Source organism: Strix uralensis, chromosome 1, assembly GCF_047716275.1.
Source record: "Strix uralensis isolate ZFMK-TIS-50842 chromosome 1, bStrUra1, whole genome shotgun sequence".
Lineage (NCBI taxonomy): Eukaryota > Metazoa > Chordata > Aves > Strigiformes > Strigidae > Strix > Strix uralensis.
Window position 1 is genome coordinate 79,165,320 of NC_133972.1, and position 21,312 is coordinate 79,186,631.

At 39.2% G+C, this 21,312-nt stretch overlaps 1 protein-coding gene across 1 annotated transcript; it reads left to right on the forward strand.

Annotated features, from left to right (window-relative positions):
- The first annotated feature begins 3,292 nt into the window (after window positions 1-3,292).
- EEF1E1 (eukaryotic translation elongation factor 1 epsilon 1) lies at window positions 3,293-21,115 on the forward strand. The gene is made up of 4 exons (XM_074872227.1): window positions 3,293-3,458; window positions 5,219-5,419; window positions 13,632-13,727; window positions 20,454-21,115. Exons 1-4 carry the CDS (start codon window positions 3,351-3,353, stop codon window positions 20,592-20,594), a joined length of 546 nt encoding a protein of 181 aa, XP_074728328.1. The 5' UTR covers window positions 3,293-3,350; the 3' UTR covers window positions 20,595-21,115.
- The last annotated feature ends 197 nt before the right edge of the window (window positions 21,116-21,312 follow it).

Here is a 21,312-nt window from a genome sequence, read left to right on the forward strand (position 1 = left end):
AACAACTGTGTAAAAGTGTCCATCGGGCAAACCCACCTTCTTCACTTCCCCAGGGGTACCTGTGAATAAATAAGCGTTAAGGCTAATGCACTTCATTGTGCAAAGCAGGGACACAAAATGAAAAAAAGTGAAGAAAGGCTTCTTTGCTTCTGGTTTGGGGCAAGGAGGGGTCTCAGTGTGCCGGGGCAATGAGCTGAGGAAGGAGTAGTACACGCAGCTGTAACCTGGACGTCCCTGCGGAAGGGCACTGTGGGACTACAGCCGCTGCTGCTGAATTTAAGAAGGTGGAAGGAAAACCGGATTCAGATTATAACTGCAGTGGGTCCAAGGCACAGGGCAGAAAACATCCTCCATTTGTATAAAATATAGATTTGTATGTAAATATTCAACAATAACTTCTCTAGTGATGAATAAGAAATAAATTGTTTATTTGATGTATGATAAACCCATTATTTTGCACAGATGAGGCAGATGACACTTGATTTATATTGTCTTGCAAAAGCTTCAGACAATTAAGGGGAAAACTGTTCTGAGACTTATTACATTGACAAAATTCTGGTACAGCTAACAGCAATATGATTCACACAAGGATCATCTGGCATGTAAAGCTCGTTTTAACAGACACCAATGTGACATACATAAAGCTGTCAGGCTTTCTCTAAAGGACAGTCATCCACTTCATGTTTCAAGTACCAAATTAATTATATTTGACATTTAATTTATAACCTTAGGTATTTTAGGTTTGGAACTTGACTATGATAACAGCAGATTAGAGCAGCGCTCCATTTGACAGAATCGATTTTTCAAGTTATTTTCCTTGTGTGTGAGGGTCTTGATTCAGATTTTTGTGTATCGAGCTTGCGTACAGGACACTGATACCTCTAAGCAAAGTAGGCTTCGTTCGCCTCCTCCCCCAGCCATTCTGCACTTATTTTGCACTTTGAAGCAAGTTTCTTCTGCAGTCTTAATCACAAAGCTCCACCTAATGGAGGGAGGGGAGAACTGTGCACAGAAAAAGGAGAGACACTGCCAGACACCGTTACCGAGGGAAAAGTGCTACGCTACGGTAAGCAGTTAATCTCCTCCACGTAATTGATAAAGTCTCCCCTTCCAAGGACTTTAAAACTCTGAGGTGGGAGGAAAGCCAAAAAAAGAGAAAGCTTTAGCTTTCCATCTGACCGAAATTGTAAACTTTTTTTGTAACTGATATTTCAATCCATTGATACTAATATTTCACACTTGTAAGTCTCACCTTCTAGGTTCCAAAGTATTTTAAAATTATAAATATATAAAATAAGCTGTAAATGGAGGTATATATTTACTAACAGATGTTTCATTATTGAAAGTGAAATCTTTCAATAATGAAACAATCAACTAGCTTTTTAAAAAACTGGCAAAACATTTCTATCAATTTACCCACTGAAAATGAAGGCTTTCTGCACAATTTTAGATCATTCATTGATACCACACTGGAACACAGCTGGAACACTACCATTTCAAAATATTGCTACAGGAACGGGGCTGAAGAATTAAAATAACTTTGCAAAGAGCAATGTCATTTTCAAGGCAGAACAATTTATTTTCCTAAAATTAAGTGCTTTGCAGATGTTAATATAAAAGATCGGACAAAATCCTGCAAAAGCTTAAAAATCCACTCACGATTTCAGAATTGGTCTCCACACAGAGGAAGGCTCTGTGGCCACTTTCAGACTTTTTCTGTAGAAATCTAAATGTCACTTTGTATCAAGATAAAGCGTTTCATTGAAGAACCAGGACATTTGTCAGGATCATCTTCTTTAAGATGACTAATGCAGTGATAGCCCTGAGTCTGTATTTTGAAATTGTCAGTAGCAGGACAAGCCTAGTTCACATTGTTTTTAGTAAAATAATGGTAGTTTGTAACAGTCTGCTATCAAGAATTGCACTTTGATATTCTGCACAAATAGACCTGCCAATCCAAAATTGTTTTAATTGCTAACATTTATGATCAGATGTAGAGGTATGACATTCACAGCAGAGTATCTTCAATTAGAAAGATGATTAAATCATGTCTTTAAGAAATCTCAAATACACTAATGTGCAGTTAAATCAGGCTATTTCATGGCCAGCTCTGATTTTGTGGTTTTTATCTCTTAACTTCACTACTATCATTAACCATGGTTCATTAACATGCTTTTCGTAACCCTACTTCTATCCCTCCTCTTCCTTTGATGCCCTTGATTGACACGTATAATGGCTCGGTTGTGTGTGATCTCCCTTCATTTCACAAAATCTCTTGTAATGTAGCTCTCGCTGAAACTTCAGCTTCTCTGGTGAATGTGGCCTCATCTGGGACACCAAGTTCAGAATTTACCGGGTGGAGGAAGGCAGGACTGATAAATGGATGGATAAGCAGTGTCATCTCATTAGCCTTGGTTCCCGAGGAGCCTGAGCGAGGGGAGAGACGCGCCTGCCTGGTTAACCTGACGGTACCCCCAGAGGCACCCCAAGACAGCACGTTGTGACTGCATTCAGCCGTGCACCGAACCAAGCAGCGGCACCGAGGGGCCGGGCAGGCCGGGACACCGAGCGCGGGGCACCCCGGGGTGTCGTGTGGCCCCCGCACGCCTCCAGCAACCGAGACGCCCCAGGGCCGCGAACCGAGGACTGCGCGGGGCTCGCACCGGGATCAGGAAGCCACCGGCTTTCCTCTTTTTCTTGGCCCCTGTCAGAGGCACGGCGACAAACCCCTCAACAGCTCCTGTCCCGTTCCGGGAAGAAAGCGGCCGTTATTTCCGCTGGAAAGGGCGGCTGTCGGCACCCCGAGCTACGAACCGACTCTGGCAGGGCCGGCCGGCGGGCGCCTTGCTCTGGGAGGCCCCGGGGCTACTCGGCCCCCGCCGCCGGTGGCCTGGAGGAGGAGGAGGAGGGGGATGCGGCCACCGCCTCGACGTTTCCCCACTGCCCCAGCGGCCGCCCAGCCGGTTGCCCACCCCCGCCAGGGCGCGCCGCGCCCCACGGCTGGGGCCACACCCCGGGGGCGTGGCTTAGCCGGCTCGTGCGTGGCCCCCGGGACGCACATGCGCAACCCCCCCTATGGGCGGGGAACGTGTGCCCGCAGCTGCGCACGCGCCCTTGGCAATCCGCAGCGCTCCCCCCTCCCACCCCCCCCGCGGGGTATCAGAGCCCAGCCTGGCTCTGCGCATGCGTCCGCTGCGCCTAGCGTCTGATTGGCTGGCCGGCTCCTTCAGGCCAATAGCAGCGACGGTTCCTGGGGCCGCGTGGTGGTCTCGTCTTCCAATGGGGTTGGTGGTTGTTGTCAGGTGGCGGCGGTAGCGGCCCCTTCTTTCCCAGGTGGTTCTCCACCAAAGATGGCAGCTGCCGCGCGGCCGGGGCCGGGCGCGGAGGAGCTGGCTTTGCTGGAGAAGTTGCTGGGCCTGCCGAAAGGGAACAAGTACGGCGTCCAGGGGGAGCGGAAGGTGAAGGGAGCGAGGAGGGGCCGGGAGCGGGCAGCGGCGCGCGCGGGCGTCCACTCACCCCCTTCCCCAACGGCTTCTTCCCTCGCTGCTTCCTCTCCCGCACCCCCGGCCTGGCCCTGCGCCGGCCCCGCGCGGCAGTTCCCTGATGGTGGCTGGGGCCGAGCACCCCCCTCCGGGACGGGCGGGCCCTGTGCCGGCCTCAGCTGCGCACCCGCGCACGGTCAGCTCTTCCCCTTGAGCGGGGGTTTCAGCTTTTCTCCCTCAACCTTTTCCTTCTGCACCCGCCTGAAGTTGTGGCTGTCGGGCGTCGCTGCCTACTCGCAAGTTCTGGAATCCCCTTCCCTCTGGCTGTGGAAGGGTTATCGTGTGTCGTTGGAGGGATGTCGGCTTAAAATGTACTTGTTCTTACACCGTTCTCCTTGTCCTTGTGTTTGTCTGGTGCCAGTGCAGCTATATCTGTGCTGGTGTGGTTAAACTGCGTGAAAAATATATGTTGTTAATGTCAGAAATGCGTCTGTAGTGAAGAACTGTTGCTCTTAAATATTTTGCTCTTTTAAAGTAGGTGTCTTGACATGTTGAAGTTTGTATGGAAGCATTAAGTTTTGTGGTTCAACAGCCAGCCGAGGTGTGAAAAATGTAATGGGGGGCTGAGGGCCTCACAAATATGTGAGGGCCTTTATGTGATCCTCTTCGAGAAGGACAGCAGAGGAAGGAAGCTGTGCAGTTGTCATGTTTTTATATGTTGCTTTTTTTGCCTTGACTTTACTGTGTATGATTTGAGTCATGAATATCAGTATATGCATTCTTTAGTTGCAAACGCTTTGTTAATTATTTAACAACCCAAATGGTATTTTAATGCTATTACTGTAAAGCATAAGTCTGAAAAATCAAATAATCAAATCTGTCCATAGTTTTTCTGACCACACATTCAGTGGAAAAATTGAATCGTAGTCAAGGTCTCTTGGTACTGCTGTAAGATGACTACTGTGCTTTCGGTCTGCATCTTATCTTAATTCTGAACATAGACAGGTTCTCCTGTGTGGTCAGACACTTTAAAAAACCCTCCAAAGTATTGTCTTTTAATCAGTTTCTCTTTTGTCATTTGATGTCATAAACGAATGGGCTTTGGTCTGTTGCAGTGAGTTCCAATTCATTCACTTCATTTCAGACTCAGTGGTTCAGTTTCCTTTCCCACAGTTTAATGTCACTAACAGACATGGTTAGAACTAGGGGTGTGTTGTGTTATTGTTCCCTAATACCAGTGAACTGCTAACTTCTGTCAGAGCATTTGGCAATAGAACAGTAAGTATGAATAAGCATTTCACCAAGTCTGGCTACTGCAGTCTGCTCAGAGAGAAATTGGATGCTGCTGACTTTACAATCTTAAGTCAGAGTCTCAAGTTTGAAAATGGGTTAAAAGTTAGTTGATGAGATTTCCACCAGTGTTAGAATGAGTGCTACTATTTCTTGCTAATATTAGCAGAATTTGATTAATTGGAGCTAAAGGTGTCTTGGTTTGTCCTCGTGCATGTGTGAAATATGCTTCTTCTGTAAAAAGTGAAAATAAACCACTCCAAAGAGTGAAAAGAGAAAATACATGTTCTTCTGATGTTACTATCTTTAGTATGAATACTTCTAAATTCTGATACATTGCTTTAAAGGTCCTTTTGAGGGCCTATTAAAAAAACCCAATAGCTATTCTTACAGAGACTACTTTTTGAATGAGTTGTTTAGTATTACACTTTTGTTTCCTTTTCTAGGTTCCTGTTCTTCAAACAAACAATGGTCCAGGTCTGACAGGATTAATGACCATAGCTGCCCACCTAGTTAAACAGGCTAAGAAAGACCAACTGCTTGGAATTACTGCAGAAGAGAAAGCTGTCGTTCAGCAGTGGTTGGAATATAGAGTGACTCGAGTAGATGGACGCTCTAGTAAAGATGATACTAGAATAATTCTGAAGGTAAGGAGTAGTTAATTACCTTGACACTGAATTTGGGACTGACTAGACCTTGAAGAAGATTACAGTGCTAATGCGTGTATGAACAACCAATTAATAAAACTGAGAAAATGCTGAAGACTTGTCAGTATCTTTAAGTACTGGCTTTTGTTCTGCTTGCTGCTTTTCACTTTTATCAATAAAAATACCCAAACAACCTGAAACAGGAGGGAAAACAGCTTAAACTGTAAAGTATGTGAAGCAGGGCTCTTACAGTGTTTTAAGGCTGTAATGCTGTAAACAATATAGAGCGTTCCAGATAATTTAGAGACTGTTCAGTTGTCTAGTCTCTTATTAGCCATGTAAGACACCGGTTTCTTACTATCTTCATAAAACCTCAGTTATACACAAGTTGTCATATTTCAAGGTAAAACACTGCTCTGATTGTTTTAAGAGCTATTCTTACTGATTTGGTAATACAGGCCGTATTTGATGTTGTGGTATTTGTCCAGTAACTCCTTTTGGTATCAATACCTGAATTGTGTGTGAAAAGTGAAATCATAAAGGAACCTGCCTTTCACATCAAGCTACTTTGTATGGAGGCTTTGGTCTACTGTATTAAAATTTTCTTGTAGTCTGAAGCTTACTTCCTCTTAAACAGGTGGAAGCAGAAAAGAGAATCTCAAGGGTCGCCCTGTTGTTTGAGCAGCCAGATGGCAGGGAGTAGATAGCAAAACTTACTCTATTTTCCTTCTTACTCTTTGTGACTGGTAATTAGTATTTGTGCAGTCTTGTGGGAACAGAGCTTGAAGAGAGAATTTGCTTTACACTGTTAAGTGCTAAGGGCTCTGTTTACTAAGTGTATGAAACCAGTGAAATTCAATCAGGTTTTTAAAGTGTTTATTTTTTTTAATTTTAAGTGTCTTTTAGATGGAAAGTGCAAAATGCTCAGTGCTGCTAGTGAGTTCTGGGTTTAGAAATAGCTGTGTGAGCTGCAAGGTATTAGGAAGGTTGAGTTTACTTGAGGCTAGCAGAATCTTAAATAATACTTCTGACTCTTGTTCACGTGATGAGTCTGAGTCAACTAGAACTATTGCAAAAACCTAAGATAAACAGAAGCAGTGTTCAAGAGTTTACACCGTGTTACTTAAAGTCAAGGAAAATCATGCATCTTAAAATGGTGCAAAGCTAAACCTTGTTAGTAACCTGTTCTTTTCAAACTGATAGCCTCTTTGGTCTTGAGGACTTGGAGTATCATGCCTGCTTTACAAGGATCATGGACTTGGTGAAAGCCCTAAAGAGCCATTTCTCTCACACGCCAGATAATCTGAATTATCTTGATCTCATTGTATCTATGGAATGTCTTCTGTTGGTTAAGCATGACTTTGTTTCCATTGCTTCTCTTTTTGTAACATCTCTGGTATAATTTTCTATGTGAAAATGCTATCAAAACAGTCATGGTTACTCTACAGATATCACATGAAAACTGTCTACCCTTTGAGATTTTCAGAACTTGATTGGAGGAGGCATTGACTAATCGGGGTTTAAGTTCAGGCTTAGCTGTACTCTGAACAGGTGGTATAACCTGGTGGCCCTCAAAGGACCCTGTTGTCTAATTTTTTTTAAAAAACTTTATGACCAGTATTATATATTTCAGTCATTTTTCAGACAAACTTGTGATGCCTTTTGTTCTTTCTCAAACTGTGAGAAGACCATATGAGAATAAATAATGTAACTTTTATTTACCTTTCTTGCCCTTCTATCATATGAAAACCAAAAGCAAGTTTTCTGCTTGTTATAACAAAATACATCTGCTCTGGATGGCTTAAATGATGATACCTGCTTTGTCAGCACATACACGTGGGTATTTGCAAAACTGCATCTGAGTATTAAAACCAGACGCAGAGATATGATGGCTTCGTGCTGAGGCTGGTATCTCGTTTTAGTCTTAGCAACACTGACAGTGTAGAAAAGACAATATACTGAAATACAAAAACTTAGATAAATCAAGTGTTTCTAAACAAAGCAAAATTTCCTTACTGAGAAGCAGTCAGTGTCGCCTGAGGGAGAATCTCTGCCTTTAAGTATATTCTAATAGATATTACTGCTTTAAAATTTTGCTATGGATTTTTTTTCTTAGCAGACGTTGAATAGCCAGAATTTATTTTGACACAGGGCTGCTGTGGAATTGTTCTAGCACTAATAATTTCATAGAATAGCAATTAAGATTTTTTTTTTTCAATTTGTTCTCTTGCCACCATGATTAATCAGAAAAAGAAGCAGCCTCCCATTAAAGTATACTATGCAAAAGGGACTACGGGTGAAAAAAAAATAAAAACTAAAATAGAGAGGCAAGTCTGAGGTTGTAGTTTTACAACGTGTCTGGAATACACAATGGCAGTCTTGGGACAGTTGCAGCCTAGAGCCACAATTTATAATAAGCTGTGCCAAAAACAGTTCAGTCACTTCTGCTATAAACTTAGGCTGCCTCTGTTTAACCCTTAACTGAAGTGATGCAGTTATGAAAGATGTCAGTAAATAACTAGTTTAATGTTTGTGGATTTGAACAGGAAGGGTTTTCTGTTGGCCTTTAGAAAAATAGGTTCTTGCATTGTTCTTACTGACGTATTGACTTGGCATGAAAGCAATCATGAAGTAGTCAGACTCTCTCAACCAGGTTTTTTATATTCATTCAGAGCAAATGCCATACTGTTCAGAACTGGCCAATGAAAGTGCTCTTGGAGTTTTGTCTAACTTCAGTTTATGTTTCTGTACTGGACAAAATAAATGGCAGCAATACCTCTGGACTGTTCTTCAGCAGATATGAAGGAATAATGATTGTCAATAGAGGTGATAACATAATGCATTGGATATGATGTTAGCTTTCTTTTCCACAGGAAGAGAGAGTATTTTCCTTTGCTTCTTGGATGTTTGGTTAGTGGTGAATTAAGCTGCACAGGGAAAAAAATATCTGAAAATTACTGAGTAGTTATGCTTCATAACTAGTAGTTCTTCTACTCTTCTAAGAAGGGATTGTGACCCTTTGTGAAACACTTGTGCCATCAAATGTCTACTTAGATGTTAATGAATTCCGTTAGGGAGATCTGAAAGTCTCTGTCAATTTTAGGTATTCAAAACTTGAGGGTCCCCCCCCCCCCCCCCCCCCCCCCATCTTCAGGGGCATATTCTAAATAACTGGGAGCTTGTACTTCAATTCACAGAAAAGCTCTATAATCTCTGAAGGATAATTAGAACCAAGATTTTTTGTATACTGCTGTCTCATACAAAAAATGTTCCATGATTCCAACTAGTTTTGTCCCAATTTCCTGTGCTATCTGGCTGTAATCATGAAAACCAATTAGAAATCTGAATAATAGAGCATCAATTCTTATTTAACGTGCTTGTTTGAAAAATTACTATTTCCACAAATACATAAGCAGGTTAATCCATGCTCTGTCTATGCCGTTAATCCACAGTTCTTGTACACTGTTTTTTGACAGACTTCTAAATGGGATGCCTATCCACTTTGGCAAGCTTGTCCGGCAAGCATTTTTTAAACTTCGACTTTCTGTGTTCATTTCTTTCCTTTTTCTGTTAGCATCAGGATATTTTTGTATGCTTACTGGTGTAAAAGATTGAATTTTGATTATTTGAAGAACGTTTGTTGATTACTTTTCTTCTGTCTTTTACAGGAAACTCAGTATGTTGAATATAATATTCTTCCAGACCAGGTTTAGCTCAGAGTTTGCCAGTTAGACAGAAAAGTCTTGCATTAGAATTAAAAATACGGCTGTGCCCCAGCAGTGCAGTTTTGCTTTTCTTGCGTATAGCTGCAGAATCCTTTTCTTGGGCTCTGCACTGTCAGAGGCTTTCCTGAGGCATTTGAGAGTGCTCAGCTCTTTGTCTTTGCATGGTGCGATATAAAGGCATTTAGGGCATAAATAACCTCAAGAATATTGCTGACTGAAAGGACGTGCTTCTGTGTGTAAGGGAAGTACATAGACCAGCAGTGTGTTGTTATGGACAAAATACCATACTCTGATTCTGGTTTGGATTAGATCTATTGTAAACTATGGAGTCATTGCAAGAAGTGGCTGTTACTTACCTGAGCTGCTGTCTCAACTTGTGGTGACTGGAAGGGATTCAGTCACCTAATGGATGAATTGGATTACAGACAATTAGGTTGCATACTCAAAAGATAGTAAGCAACACTGGGGGGTGGTCAGAAGTGTACCTTGGATGGGGGGATGTGTTGAGTTGTCACTCTAGATACGGGCTGTAAACTGGATTTTTTTTTTTTTGTAGAACAAGCAAATGTAAATCCATCAGTCCATAAATAATGCAACATCTTCCTGTTGCTTTTTCCCCCCCTTGTACCTAAAAAGGGAATTTGAATTCCTGCAGTTGTTCGATGCATATTAGTGCATCAGACTGCAGTTATGCCTTAAATACCTGTCTGAAATTTGAGAAGGGGTTTCCTGAGGGATTGCAACAGTAAGTTCATCTAGTTGAAAGCAACTTCCGAGACTATTTCGGTCATTTGATACTGGGATTATGTATACGTAATCAATTTTACTGACGTTCAGTATGTGAAAGACAATGATACAAATGACAGCTAACAGATCTGAATTTCCTGGGTGTAATAGAAATTCAAGTACAGTTTTGTATTCGTATTTTCATTAATCTCTCCAGGACAGGAACACTATTTCAGTTTAATACTGTGGTCACTTAAGAAAGCTTGACTTGCAGGAATTTTAACACGGTTGGCTGTTAGCCAATAATCATCTATAGGAAGCATAACCCATGAGGCAAGATTAATTAAATGTGCCTAGTGCACATGGAGGAAAAAAAATGTGGTGTTTCTGAATTAGCTTGACTTACAGGATGAAATTGGAATACCTGTCTGTGTTTTATGGGGGGAAGGTACATGTTCAAAAGCAGAATTTTAAACTAATGCTAATTTATCCAAGGCTAAACCATTTTTGTCAAGTTCCATTTTCTCAGTTAATTGACTTCATAAAATTTGATGAACCAGAATAAATAATTGTTCATGCTGTAGTGTCTTACCTTGCCTTTAAAGTTGGAGGATTTTTTTTATTGATGAATATTTTGCACTGAATATTCAGAGAACAAATGATAAGTAACATGATATTAACCTATCCTGAACAACTGAGCAAACAGTATTTCTGCATAGAAACTGTCCTACCTCTTGAAGATGTATAAAACTAAGAATTAGCATGCCATAACTTTGATGCAGAAATCCAAAATTTTAGGCAGGGAAATAACTGTTGACAGTACCTTCAGAGATAATGAGGTTTTTTACTTTACAAAATCCTGTTTCCATAGCCTAGACTAAGAAGAGGGGCGGGGGGGAATATAATTTCAGTGATGTTACTTCTCATTATAATGCATGTTGATTTTCTGGTTGATCAAAATGAAAAATGGTGGTCAGAGAATCAGTGTCAGAATAGATGAGTTTATGATTTTTTTTTTCTAGTAAACAAATCTCTGGATATGTTTTTCTTCCTGCAAGCTTTTTCTTAGCATTGCATTTGTCTCTGTGCTGTGTGTATGAAATTCTGCAGAACTGTAGTTACATGTTTAAAGTAATTTGAGTGCTTACTAAGATGAACAAAGCAGTAAACCAGTCTAAAGAAAAGAAGCTACATAGCCAGGGGCAGATGACCTTATAGAATTTTAACTATGCAGGGGTTAATATTTTTCCCTGATTTGCTCTAATAAAAGAAATCAAAGCAGACATGAGTATGTTTAAATTTTACAGAAGTACAGGAGTCCTGTCATGAAGAGGTTATCAAAGAAAAAGTAAGGTGGCATAATGGAGTCAAACTTGTCAAATTCAAATACAAGGTCAGATGTCTTAAAGTCTCAGCATTTCAGTTTTGTGTTTTGTTTTTTTTACATATGCACTGTAGGATATCTCCACATCAGTAAAATTATGGAACCACGAAAACTGCAGTATGCGTAAGGATAAATGTAATTTTTGAACTGTTCACTAATTATTAACCTCCTTCTCCTTGCCCTAGACTATTTTAAAATAAAAGGTTGTCTTAAAATGGAACATGCTGTAATTGAGACTGAAAAATTGTTTCAGGAACGTTTTGAAAAATGTTAGTTATGCTTAAGCTTCTTTCTTCTGTTTCTGCGGTAGGGGGTGGGAGTGACTTAAGGAGATCTCTGAGGAAGGAGGAGTGCATTTACTATCTATCGCAGAATTGTCTAGGTTGGAAAAGACATTGAGGATCATCCAGTCCAACCATCAACCCAACATTTAACAGTTCCCAACCGCGCTATGTCGACCCTACTCTTAAACACCTCCAGGGATGGAGATTCCACTACCTCCCTGGACAGCCCTAACAACCCGTTCTGTAAAGAAATGCTTCCTAATATCTAGTCTAAACCTTCCCTGGCACAACTTGAGGCCATTACCTCTTGTTCTATCGCTTATTACTTGGTTAAAGAGACTCATCCCCAGTTGTCTGCAGCCTCCTTTCAGGTAGCTGTAGAGGGCGATGAGGTCTCCCCTCAGCCTCCTCTTCTCCAGACTAAACAACCCCAGTTCCCTCAGCCGCTCCTCGTAGGACATGTGCTCCAGACCCTTCACCAGCTTCGTTGCCCTTCTCTGGACATGCTCGAGTAATTCAATGTCCTTTTTGTAGTGAGGGGCCCAAAACTGAACACAGTAATCGAGGTGCGGCCTCACCAGTGCCGACAGGGCAAGATCACTTCCCTGTCCCTGCTGGCCACGCTATTTCTGATACAGGCTAGGATGCCATTGGCCTTCTTGGCCACCTGGGCACACTGCTGGCTCATGTTCAGCTGACTATCAATCAACTATAAGTCTTTTCAACCAGCAGAGGAATACTAACGGTTTCCAAATCCAAGGAAAAGCTGGGAAACTGTTTTCCTACATTTCTGAAAAGAATATTACAAAACTAAAGCTTGCTTATGCTGGGATCAGGATTAAAGTATGTAATTTTGTTTGTTGTTACATTTCTTTCTTTAGAGGGAAGCAGGGGTCAGAAGGGTGCATAAATTGTATGAGAAGTAGCTAAGATGTGGAGAAAAGGAAGGCCAGGCTGGATGGGGCTTTGAGCAACTTGGTCTAGTGGAAGGTGTCCCTGCCATGGCAGAGGGGTTGGGACTAGATTCTGTGATACGACAGGTAAAGAGGTAGAGCTGATGTGTGATGCCTGTGTTCTCAGAAGTGATACACCTGAGCAATGATGAGTCTGTCAGCTTCCTGTTTTCTAGCAGAAAATGACTGCATACAAAAAGCCATGAAAAAAGGGTCTTTCAGTAATTCAGATCTGAAATATTTATTCATTGAACCTAAATGGAAGGCTTCTACTACCCACCGTTATAGCCTCTGATACAGAATTGTTGAGAGAGAGATGGTCTTAAAATGTTGAAGAAGTGCTCTCTTCATACGAACTTAGATAGCAACTGAATTGACAGTATCGGTCATTAAGAATTGCTAGCAGTGATTTCAGCATTAATAAAAGCAGGTGCCAAATGGTACCAGCTGATGGGTATCAACATATTTCAAGCTCAGTGCCAGAAACTTATTTGTCTCCCACCTCACTATCCCTTTGTGTTTCCCTGGTTCTTACACATTTGCAGTTCCGGGACTTTGCTGACCAGCTGCATTGAATGAGTCCTGGAGGACAGGAGAAGCTGCTGGAAGAGCAATATGCTCTCCTTTGATCATAGAATTGCATTTTCTACTTAGCAAATGTTAAATGTATAACAGTGGTGCTTCTGAGTCATATGCACTAATAAAAAAAATTGCACAACTCTTGCATTTTTGAATTCCAGTAATTTGAAGCCAAGAAAAGACAGATTTGAAAGTATTTCTGTGGAGTCAGCTTAATATGTAAAATAATGACACTTGTATTTACAATAATTTGGGTGGATGTAAGTGGAGGAATTATGAAGAATTATGTGCCAGCAGCAAGCTGGCTAGCATTTTGTTTGGAGACCAACATTTAAATTTTACCGGATTCTCGCTGTCAAAAAAAGTTTATTATCTTGATACTTTCTAGAATTTTTTTATTGTTTTAATGGTGTTCTCTTTTGAGTTGGGAAAAACTAAAGCTGGCGTTTATTTTATATGCATGGTCTCCAGAGGAAGTTTTTTATTATTTTTAACAATTGCCTTCATAATTTGTCTTACAAAGTCAATACTACAGCAGTATAATGACTTTTTCCTTTTTAGGATCTTAATATACATCTTGAAGATAAAGTCTATCTTGCAGGAAACATTTTTACTTTAGCAGACGTTTTGATGTACTATGGATTGCATCATGTCATGGTAAGTGGTACCAGCATTATTTTTATATGTACAACTATCATAATTATTGTTTATCTAATGGGCAGTTTATTGTTGTAGAAGCTGACCTATTGAATTGATCAATGACAATTACAGAAAAAAAGATTTCTTATAAGAACTTCAAATAAAAGTTGTTCTTAAGTTGTTCATTTTTTACTTTTTTTCATAGTCAGCTATGGATCAATCAAAAGAAGTGTACAGTCAGTAGGGTCTGGAATGCAGTAGTTTCTTCTATGTAATGTAACAAGGATGATGCCTGTCCCTGTGTTTCTAGGTATGAGGACCCTTACCTGTTCAAGTCTGAAACATGATTCCTTACAGAACTACATGGGGAAAGGGATAAATGAAACTGAAAGGATGTGTCAGAACTGAAAGTACTAACCTTGTTAGTACTGGAGAAATGCTGCTGGTGCTGTGAAAGATGCACGTAAACTAAGTTCCTGAAGGACAAGTGCATATAAAACTGTGAGCCATAACAAAATATCAGTTGTGCTTCAACACTTAGTGATAAGACTTGATAACATACGAATGTGAAAATAACATGTGGACCTGGTGCTTAGGAGGGGAAAAAAAAAAATGTTTGTACTGAGTGGAGAAGATGCTGAAATTCTTTGTAGTCAGCTCAGGGTTTACTGTGGAGTACTTATAAATCATTGCACCTCAGTTCTGAATCCCAAGTGGTAATTTGACAGTGAAGCAGTAGAAACTTATATTTTGGTGACTGAATGTAACTGTAAATGAGCCATCCTTCTCTGGAGTGGGTACTGCTAAACAAACCAAAGGACTTGTGTAAAAAGGTCTGCTAAATTCTTGGGTGAAGGTAAAATCGCTCAGTTTTACATTAGAAAATTGAAGGGGAGGGGATAATCAGAAAAAGATGCCTCTGACAAATGCATGTGTGTCTGAGAACCAGTGAATTCAATCAGCTGGGTGAATGAATGGTTACTTTATACGATTAAAAGCGAGGCTCTCAGAAGGCTGCAAGAACACTACCATTCAAAAGGGAGACAGAGGTGGGGCAGGGGAAGGATCAAGTAATGAAATACTACCAAAAATGAGAAAACTTATGTATATGTATCTTGACTGTCCAGGAGTAAAAGTTCAAATGAGAGTGTCAAGCAGAGGAGAGGGAAGGGAAGCTTTGTTTTATAAGGTTTTTGGAAGTATATTAGAGTAAATGCCTTAAAATTAATTGTGTTGAATCATGTTTGCCTTGTAAAATACCTTTAGTAGGATAGATGTGTTGACCAGAGTGTCAGAATGGGTTACTTTTCACACATGATATGTAGACATAGAAAAAAACATGTAAGTACTTCCTAAAAATCTGACTGTATATGCTGTAAGAGTATGACTTCAAATGTGACTTTTTTAAAAAAAAACTTAGGCAGGGGAAAATCAAGCATATTTTAAATTTAGAGTTTGCTCTGGAGTAGACCACCTAATCAAGAAGAAAAGATACAAGTTATTGCTTTGGGAAATAGAACAGATGGTAAAAACAAATGACTTGGTGCTCCTGGGTGCCTGCAACCATCTAGACACTACTTGGGACAAGTTTATAGTACGGCATCTGTTTTCTGAAATGTTTGATTGCATGGAAGATAATTTTCTGAATCGGAAGGATATAAAGGGCAAATAGTGTGGCTATCCTAAATAGAGAGGAAAATCTAGTGGCTACCAACTAGGAATTATATGTATTTTGAAGGTTTCACAATTGATTAATATTAGTACTTAACTGTAGAGGTAAAATCTTGAACTGTATAATCCTGTGATTTATTTGTTATTTTTATTTTTCCTGTAATGAAAAGAGTATGTCCAGAGCTGCTTTTCTGCCCTAAGCTTTAAGGGGGGGAATGGTACATGGGGAAAACTGCTGCATCTCTTAATGTGATGTGGTCCAGGGAAGCAGTTTGTCATATCCACCACTGTTTCAGCTAAGCCTCGTGCAAAATAACAGTAAATCTTTCCTGTAATTCTTCGAGATAGGAGGTAGAAATGGGAGGCACAGGATGGGGAGAGCCACAGTTCTTTCTGTCAATCAGGCTGTCCAGAAAATTGATCTGAAAATGTTACTGGTAATGACCTTTAGGATTAATCTCTGCTTTTGATAGACTAACAGCTGCATGCTAACACAGACATTAGTAATTGATTCTTCACTGTCCATGCTTGTCCATTTGAACTTACTAATTACTCTGTACTGGAAACCAGCAACTCTTAATTTTGCAGTTGCATGCCTTACATTCTTCCTCTCCCTTCTAGTTATCTTAATAAGTAGAATAGTACTATGTACTTTAAAAATCCATATTGTGGGAAAGGAATTAGTATTTTACTGAGTGAGAGTCGGATTCACAGTGTTTCAGGCTTCTTGCAGACTGAGTCTGTTTGGAGTCTATTAATCAGAAATACACACTTGTAATAATAAGGCAGGAACTGGATTGTATACATTGTTGTCCCAAAAACTGTAATGCTTGATACTAATGGTCTAAATGAACTTTTTCAAACAATGTGAGTTGCATTTGTCATATGTAATTCCATGTCTCCATGTGTCTAATATAAATATTGCTGTCTTTAGACACTTTGATTACTTAAATATGTATGTGGATAAATATGACGAACAATGAAGTTCTATGAGGTTAAAGCATAAATTGCAGAGAAAACGTGGAATTGGAAGCATTGCTTGAGGAAAGCTCAGCCAATCACTAAGCATTATACTCCCTCTGTGGTAATAAACTTGTTTTCATATCATTTTTTTAATTTAAAATAAAAAAAAGTTTCCCTATGTGTTTATTCTTAAGTATTTTCAAACAGCACAAGTCCAGTTCTATTTAGGAGAAATAATCAATCCAAAGATTGATCTAGTTTTTTTATACTTCAAAAAATTTTGTCAGAACCAAAGAAGTAGTCTCAAATCTATATGTCTGTCCTGAATATTTCTTCAGTAAAGCCTAGAAAATAACTTATGGGTAAAATTTATATCTGCAAATGGAAGAAGCCTCAGTCAAAATTTTGGAGTCAAGTCAAATACAAAACAAACTGAGTTGCTCTCCTTGATCAGAACTACTAATACTGAACTATGAGACTGCAGTAGTAGCTTATTTTAGAGTTATTTTTTTCCCATAATTTTTTTCCCATCTGTAATAAACAGATTGCCATAAATTTTTGTTAATATTCACCAATATGTTGCTTATTTTAGTACTGGGATAACAGGCTTTCCTTCTAAAGAATGATGCTAGATCTGGTACTTAAACTGAATTACGAAAAACAGTTTAACTTCAAAGAAAAGACTTCATTTTAAGCATGTTCCTTTAACGGTAGAAAATTAGTCAAAACTATGTGAAAGTATATGTATTTCATGAAATACATCAATCAACTGTTCTCTTTCCCTCATATCTAAAGGCTAAATTTTAAAAGTTAGATAGTATCTTATCCTTTTCTTGAGGCTGAAGAACTTCAGATGTAGGCAGGTATTTTTAGACTTCCCATGCACGTGTGGGATTGGGAATTTATGTCTGCATCCCCAATGCTACTAAAAACAAATATAATTAAAACTTGTGTATTTATAGCCCTTTTAGAAACTCTTCTAGTTACATTGAGTGATGACCAGCTTGGTTACCCTTTGTGAGCTTTGTGGTGGAAGAATAAGACCTTTTTTTTTTACATGACACAAAAAAAAGCCTGTCAAATTGAGTGTCTGCTTCTTTGCTATTAAAATAATTGCTTTAATAGCAAATAATTATTTTAACAGCAGAACAGCAGCCTTTCTTAACTTGGGGGAATTATCTAATTTAATGAGGAAGAACAGAAAATACCCATCTAACAAAATGTTGTAAAAAATGCCATTGAAGTGATCTCTAAACAATTAACCTAAGAGTTATGTTCTGAGTAAAAAGTAGAGCATGCCACAAAGTGCTTTTTAATACATTTCACTGATAGAGTACATTATGTAAATAAGTAAAAATATCTTGCTTGTTGTGCCTAGAGTACAAAAAGGGGTTTTGTTATTAGAGTAGCTGTCTAGTTTGCCCTTCAGATGTTTTTTCACTACACTAACAGAATGGAGGAGGACTAGTTTTCCAGACTGTGTTTTGGTTTACATCAGAAAAATGTGAAGATTAAGAATTACCAGTATAAAATTATGGGAAGAAAATATCTGTATCTGCTGCAAAATCTGAAGTTTAGTTCAGCATTTTCATAACCAACTGCTTACCCGTTTAAAGACTTTGAAAAATGGTATTGTAATTATAACTTTAAGTGTAAAACACTCACAGAACTTAGTGACAGTATTTTTACTATCTGCTTAAATACTTTCCTTCACTTTCAGTAATTTTAGATGGCCTTAGAGTACACATGTTGCTCTTTCCATGCTCTGTGTTGCTTTGTAAATGGTTCTGCAGCTTCATACCAAGCACCAGCTTCCAACTACCATTAATTATAACAAACTGCATCTTCCCCTAAATGGTACTGCATGGGGTTTTTTGTCCTGAATATACTGTACCTGCAGAAGCTCAGGCAATTTATGAAGCACTACTCAGTGTTACGTTTCAATAGCTTCCACTTTTTGTTTGTAATGCCTTTAAAAGTTCTGAAGTTTTTCCCGTTATCAGTGTTATTCTCTTCCACTTGGCTAATGCTGATGAACTCTCATGTTTCTAGCTCAGCAAAAATACGTGGCTGTGTTTTAATCAGTTTGTCTGTGCACTTCTACCAGACTATACAGCTGTAGGAATATTATTTACATTTCCATGCCAGCAGCAAGAAAAACAGATTTTTTTTTTCTCATACTGTCTGAACTGGGGTTCATAACAGTTCAAATCTGCAGAAGTGGTTGTGGAAATAAATGTGCAGTTCTATGCTTGTATTCTGGCAGGTGAGTCCTCTAGGAAGAAATGCTACTTGGGTTGAGGAGCAGCTGGAAGATTCCTGCTTTCTGGTTGTTGCCACAGTTCTTCATAACTTCCTGTTAAAAGAGCTGTAGTGCTATGTGGCATTGGTTTAGAATTCCTTCCTTCAACTCCTTGAAATTCTTCTTCCTTGGTATTTTTCCAGTGGTTCATCTTCTAGTATATATCCTTATTTTTCTCTTCACATGTTTAAAGCTTACCAATTCTAAGCCAAGTGTTGGCCTGTGTGAGAGAACAGTAAGGAGAAGCAGCAAATGTTATAGGCAGCTCTTGAAATTGAAAGGGCTGGTGTGTCACGAGGTGGAATTTAACATGAGACTTAGCTTTTCACTCGTACAGCTGAGTAAATGAGTAAATATAGCTCTTCCTTTGATTTAAAGTTTGTTGGAACATATTTGTTTCCAGCTGTCCTGTGCCCAAGATCAAATCTGCAATGAACCTGTATTATCCATGAAATCTGGTGTTTGTAGAACAAGGCATAAGGAATATGCCATCTGTTTAGCTTTTGAGGGGATTAACCTTGATTAGCTTTAGAAGTTTAAGCATGAAAACTATTAGGCATGTCTAGCTAATGATTTGTCTGTTAAAACTATCCTTTACAGGTGTGCCCTTTTTCATTGACTGCAGGTGTTGTCAGGATGACTAAGTTAAGCTTGATGGTTAACTTAGCTAACTGAAAATGAAGTGAGGTGAATCCTGCACTGATTGATTTAAGTATTGGTGAGATAAGATAGGGTGATTGGTGTGAAGATCACATTTTGTTCCTGATGCAGTTTTTGTAGTCTGTTTTGAGGACTACGCCCCCATTTGTAACTAAGTTGTAGTAGGTTAATGTGAGGAAACAGATTATTGTCAAAACCAATAAGCTAACTTCATTACAGAGGAGTGAGACCTAAAACTGCTAATCATAGGAATAGCTCTACAGCTGGCTTGAAAGATTCTGAAGTAATAAAAAGACTTTGTAGTGAAGCTTTGAGGATGTTGCTGACTTGAACTTAGAAGACTTTAAAAGGTATAGTTAAGGTCTGAGCCAGTCCTCTGATAACAGTAAAGGTAGGCTTGAAGCTCTTCATTAATCTGAGCCACGATTGCTGTGGCAGGGAGCTGTTGCAATAGCTATTTGATAGCTGGAGGCTTCTTCCTTACTGACCTTGCAGCTGTTTAGATCTGGGTTAAAATAAGCGAGTGACTGCCATTGACTTGAGAACTCTGGTGAACAACAGGACCTCAAACTGTAGAAGTAAATGATAATACTTTAATTGTCTTTAGGAAGTACGGACAGGTTTCAGTTTGTTTTACTGTAGTAATTTGAATCATGCCATTGCTATCTTAACATGAGCTAGCACATCTGAACAGTTAAGTGGAAAACCACCTTCAATCTTTCCATCCAGTCTGAAATTGCCTGAAAAAATCTTACTCCTTGAAATACAAGGTAGGCACTTTGCCTGTCAGCCAAGACTGGTAGATCGTGCATGTTGTGGAACTATTCCCTACACCTCCCAATACTGTATGCTAACCGATAGGCGCGTTAAATTCCAGCAAGCTAATGCTCTTTTTACTGTCCTCTATCATACAAATGTATATTCCACCATCCAGGTATGTTCATTTGAGTAAATGAAAAGTAAATACATATTTTTGGGCTGTGAATTCAAATATGTGAAATTTAGATAGACTACTGCTGGACTGTAACAACATTTTGAGTTGAAAACAGCTGTAAAACTACCCATTTTTATTTTACCTTACCACATGTTATGACAGTAATGATGCAGTGCCGTGTGTTATTGGTGACTTATCTTTCTTCCCCATGCAGGCGGACCTCACAGTGCAAGAAAAGGAGGAATACCTTAATGTGTCTCGTTGGTTCAACCACATTCAACATTATCCAGGTGTCCGACAACATCTGTCTAATGTCGTCTTCATCAAGAACAGATTATACACTAATGCTCATTAAGGAAAATCTTAGTGTCATGTTGGAAGGGTGTTTGGGAGTTTAGAAGTTATACTGTCCAAAACCACTAACTTGCAAATACTGGTTTGTAACTTTCTGTATGTGAACCAAAACTGTTGATGCCTCAAATAATACAATTGCATTGCTATTGTTTGTTCAAGGATTTGAACTAGTTAAAGAATTGTATCATGGGTCTGATTAAATGCAAAAATGGTAGAAAGATGGAAATTTGAGTTTTAATTCACTATTTTTTAAAAATGAAAAGTTCTTTCAATTAAACATTCAAGTGTAATTACATGGTCTTTGTAGGAAAGAATTACTTATTTTCCTTCAATTATTCACTCCTTTTGCTATTTATTGAATTTTTACCTATGTCCCACTTTCTTTTCATTTTATTTTTCCATGGATGTTTACACTAGTTTTGTAAAAGTTAAGAGCTATATTGTGTGCCAAGGATGTGAAAAAGGGAACATGCAAATGTTACAAAGTATTTATGTGACTGAATAAATTATTTTAAAACTGTAGTCTTAATTTGGCTGTGAAACTTTTTAGTTTTTCTTCAGCAAAGAAAATGAAGATTTTAAAAAGCTAGTTCACTTGCTACTTCATTTTGTGGTATATGGACTATTATTTTGATTCTAGAAGCATTTTCTTTCAAACTGGGTAACAGTGTTTTTCAAGATTTTGCATATGTCTCACTTTGTATGGTATTTCCACCCAA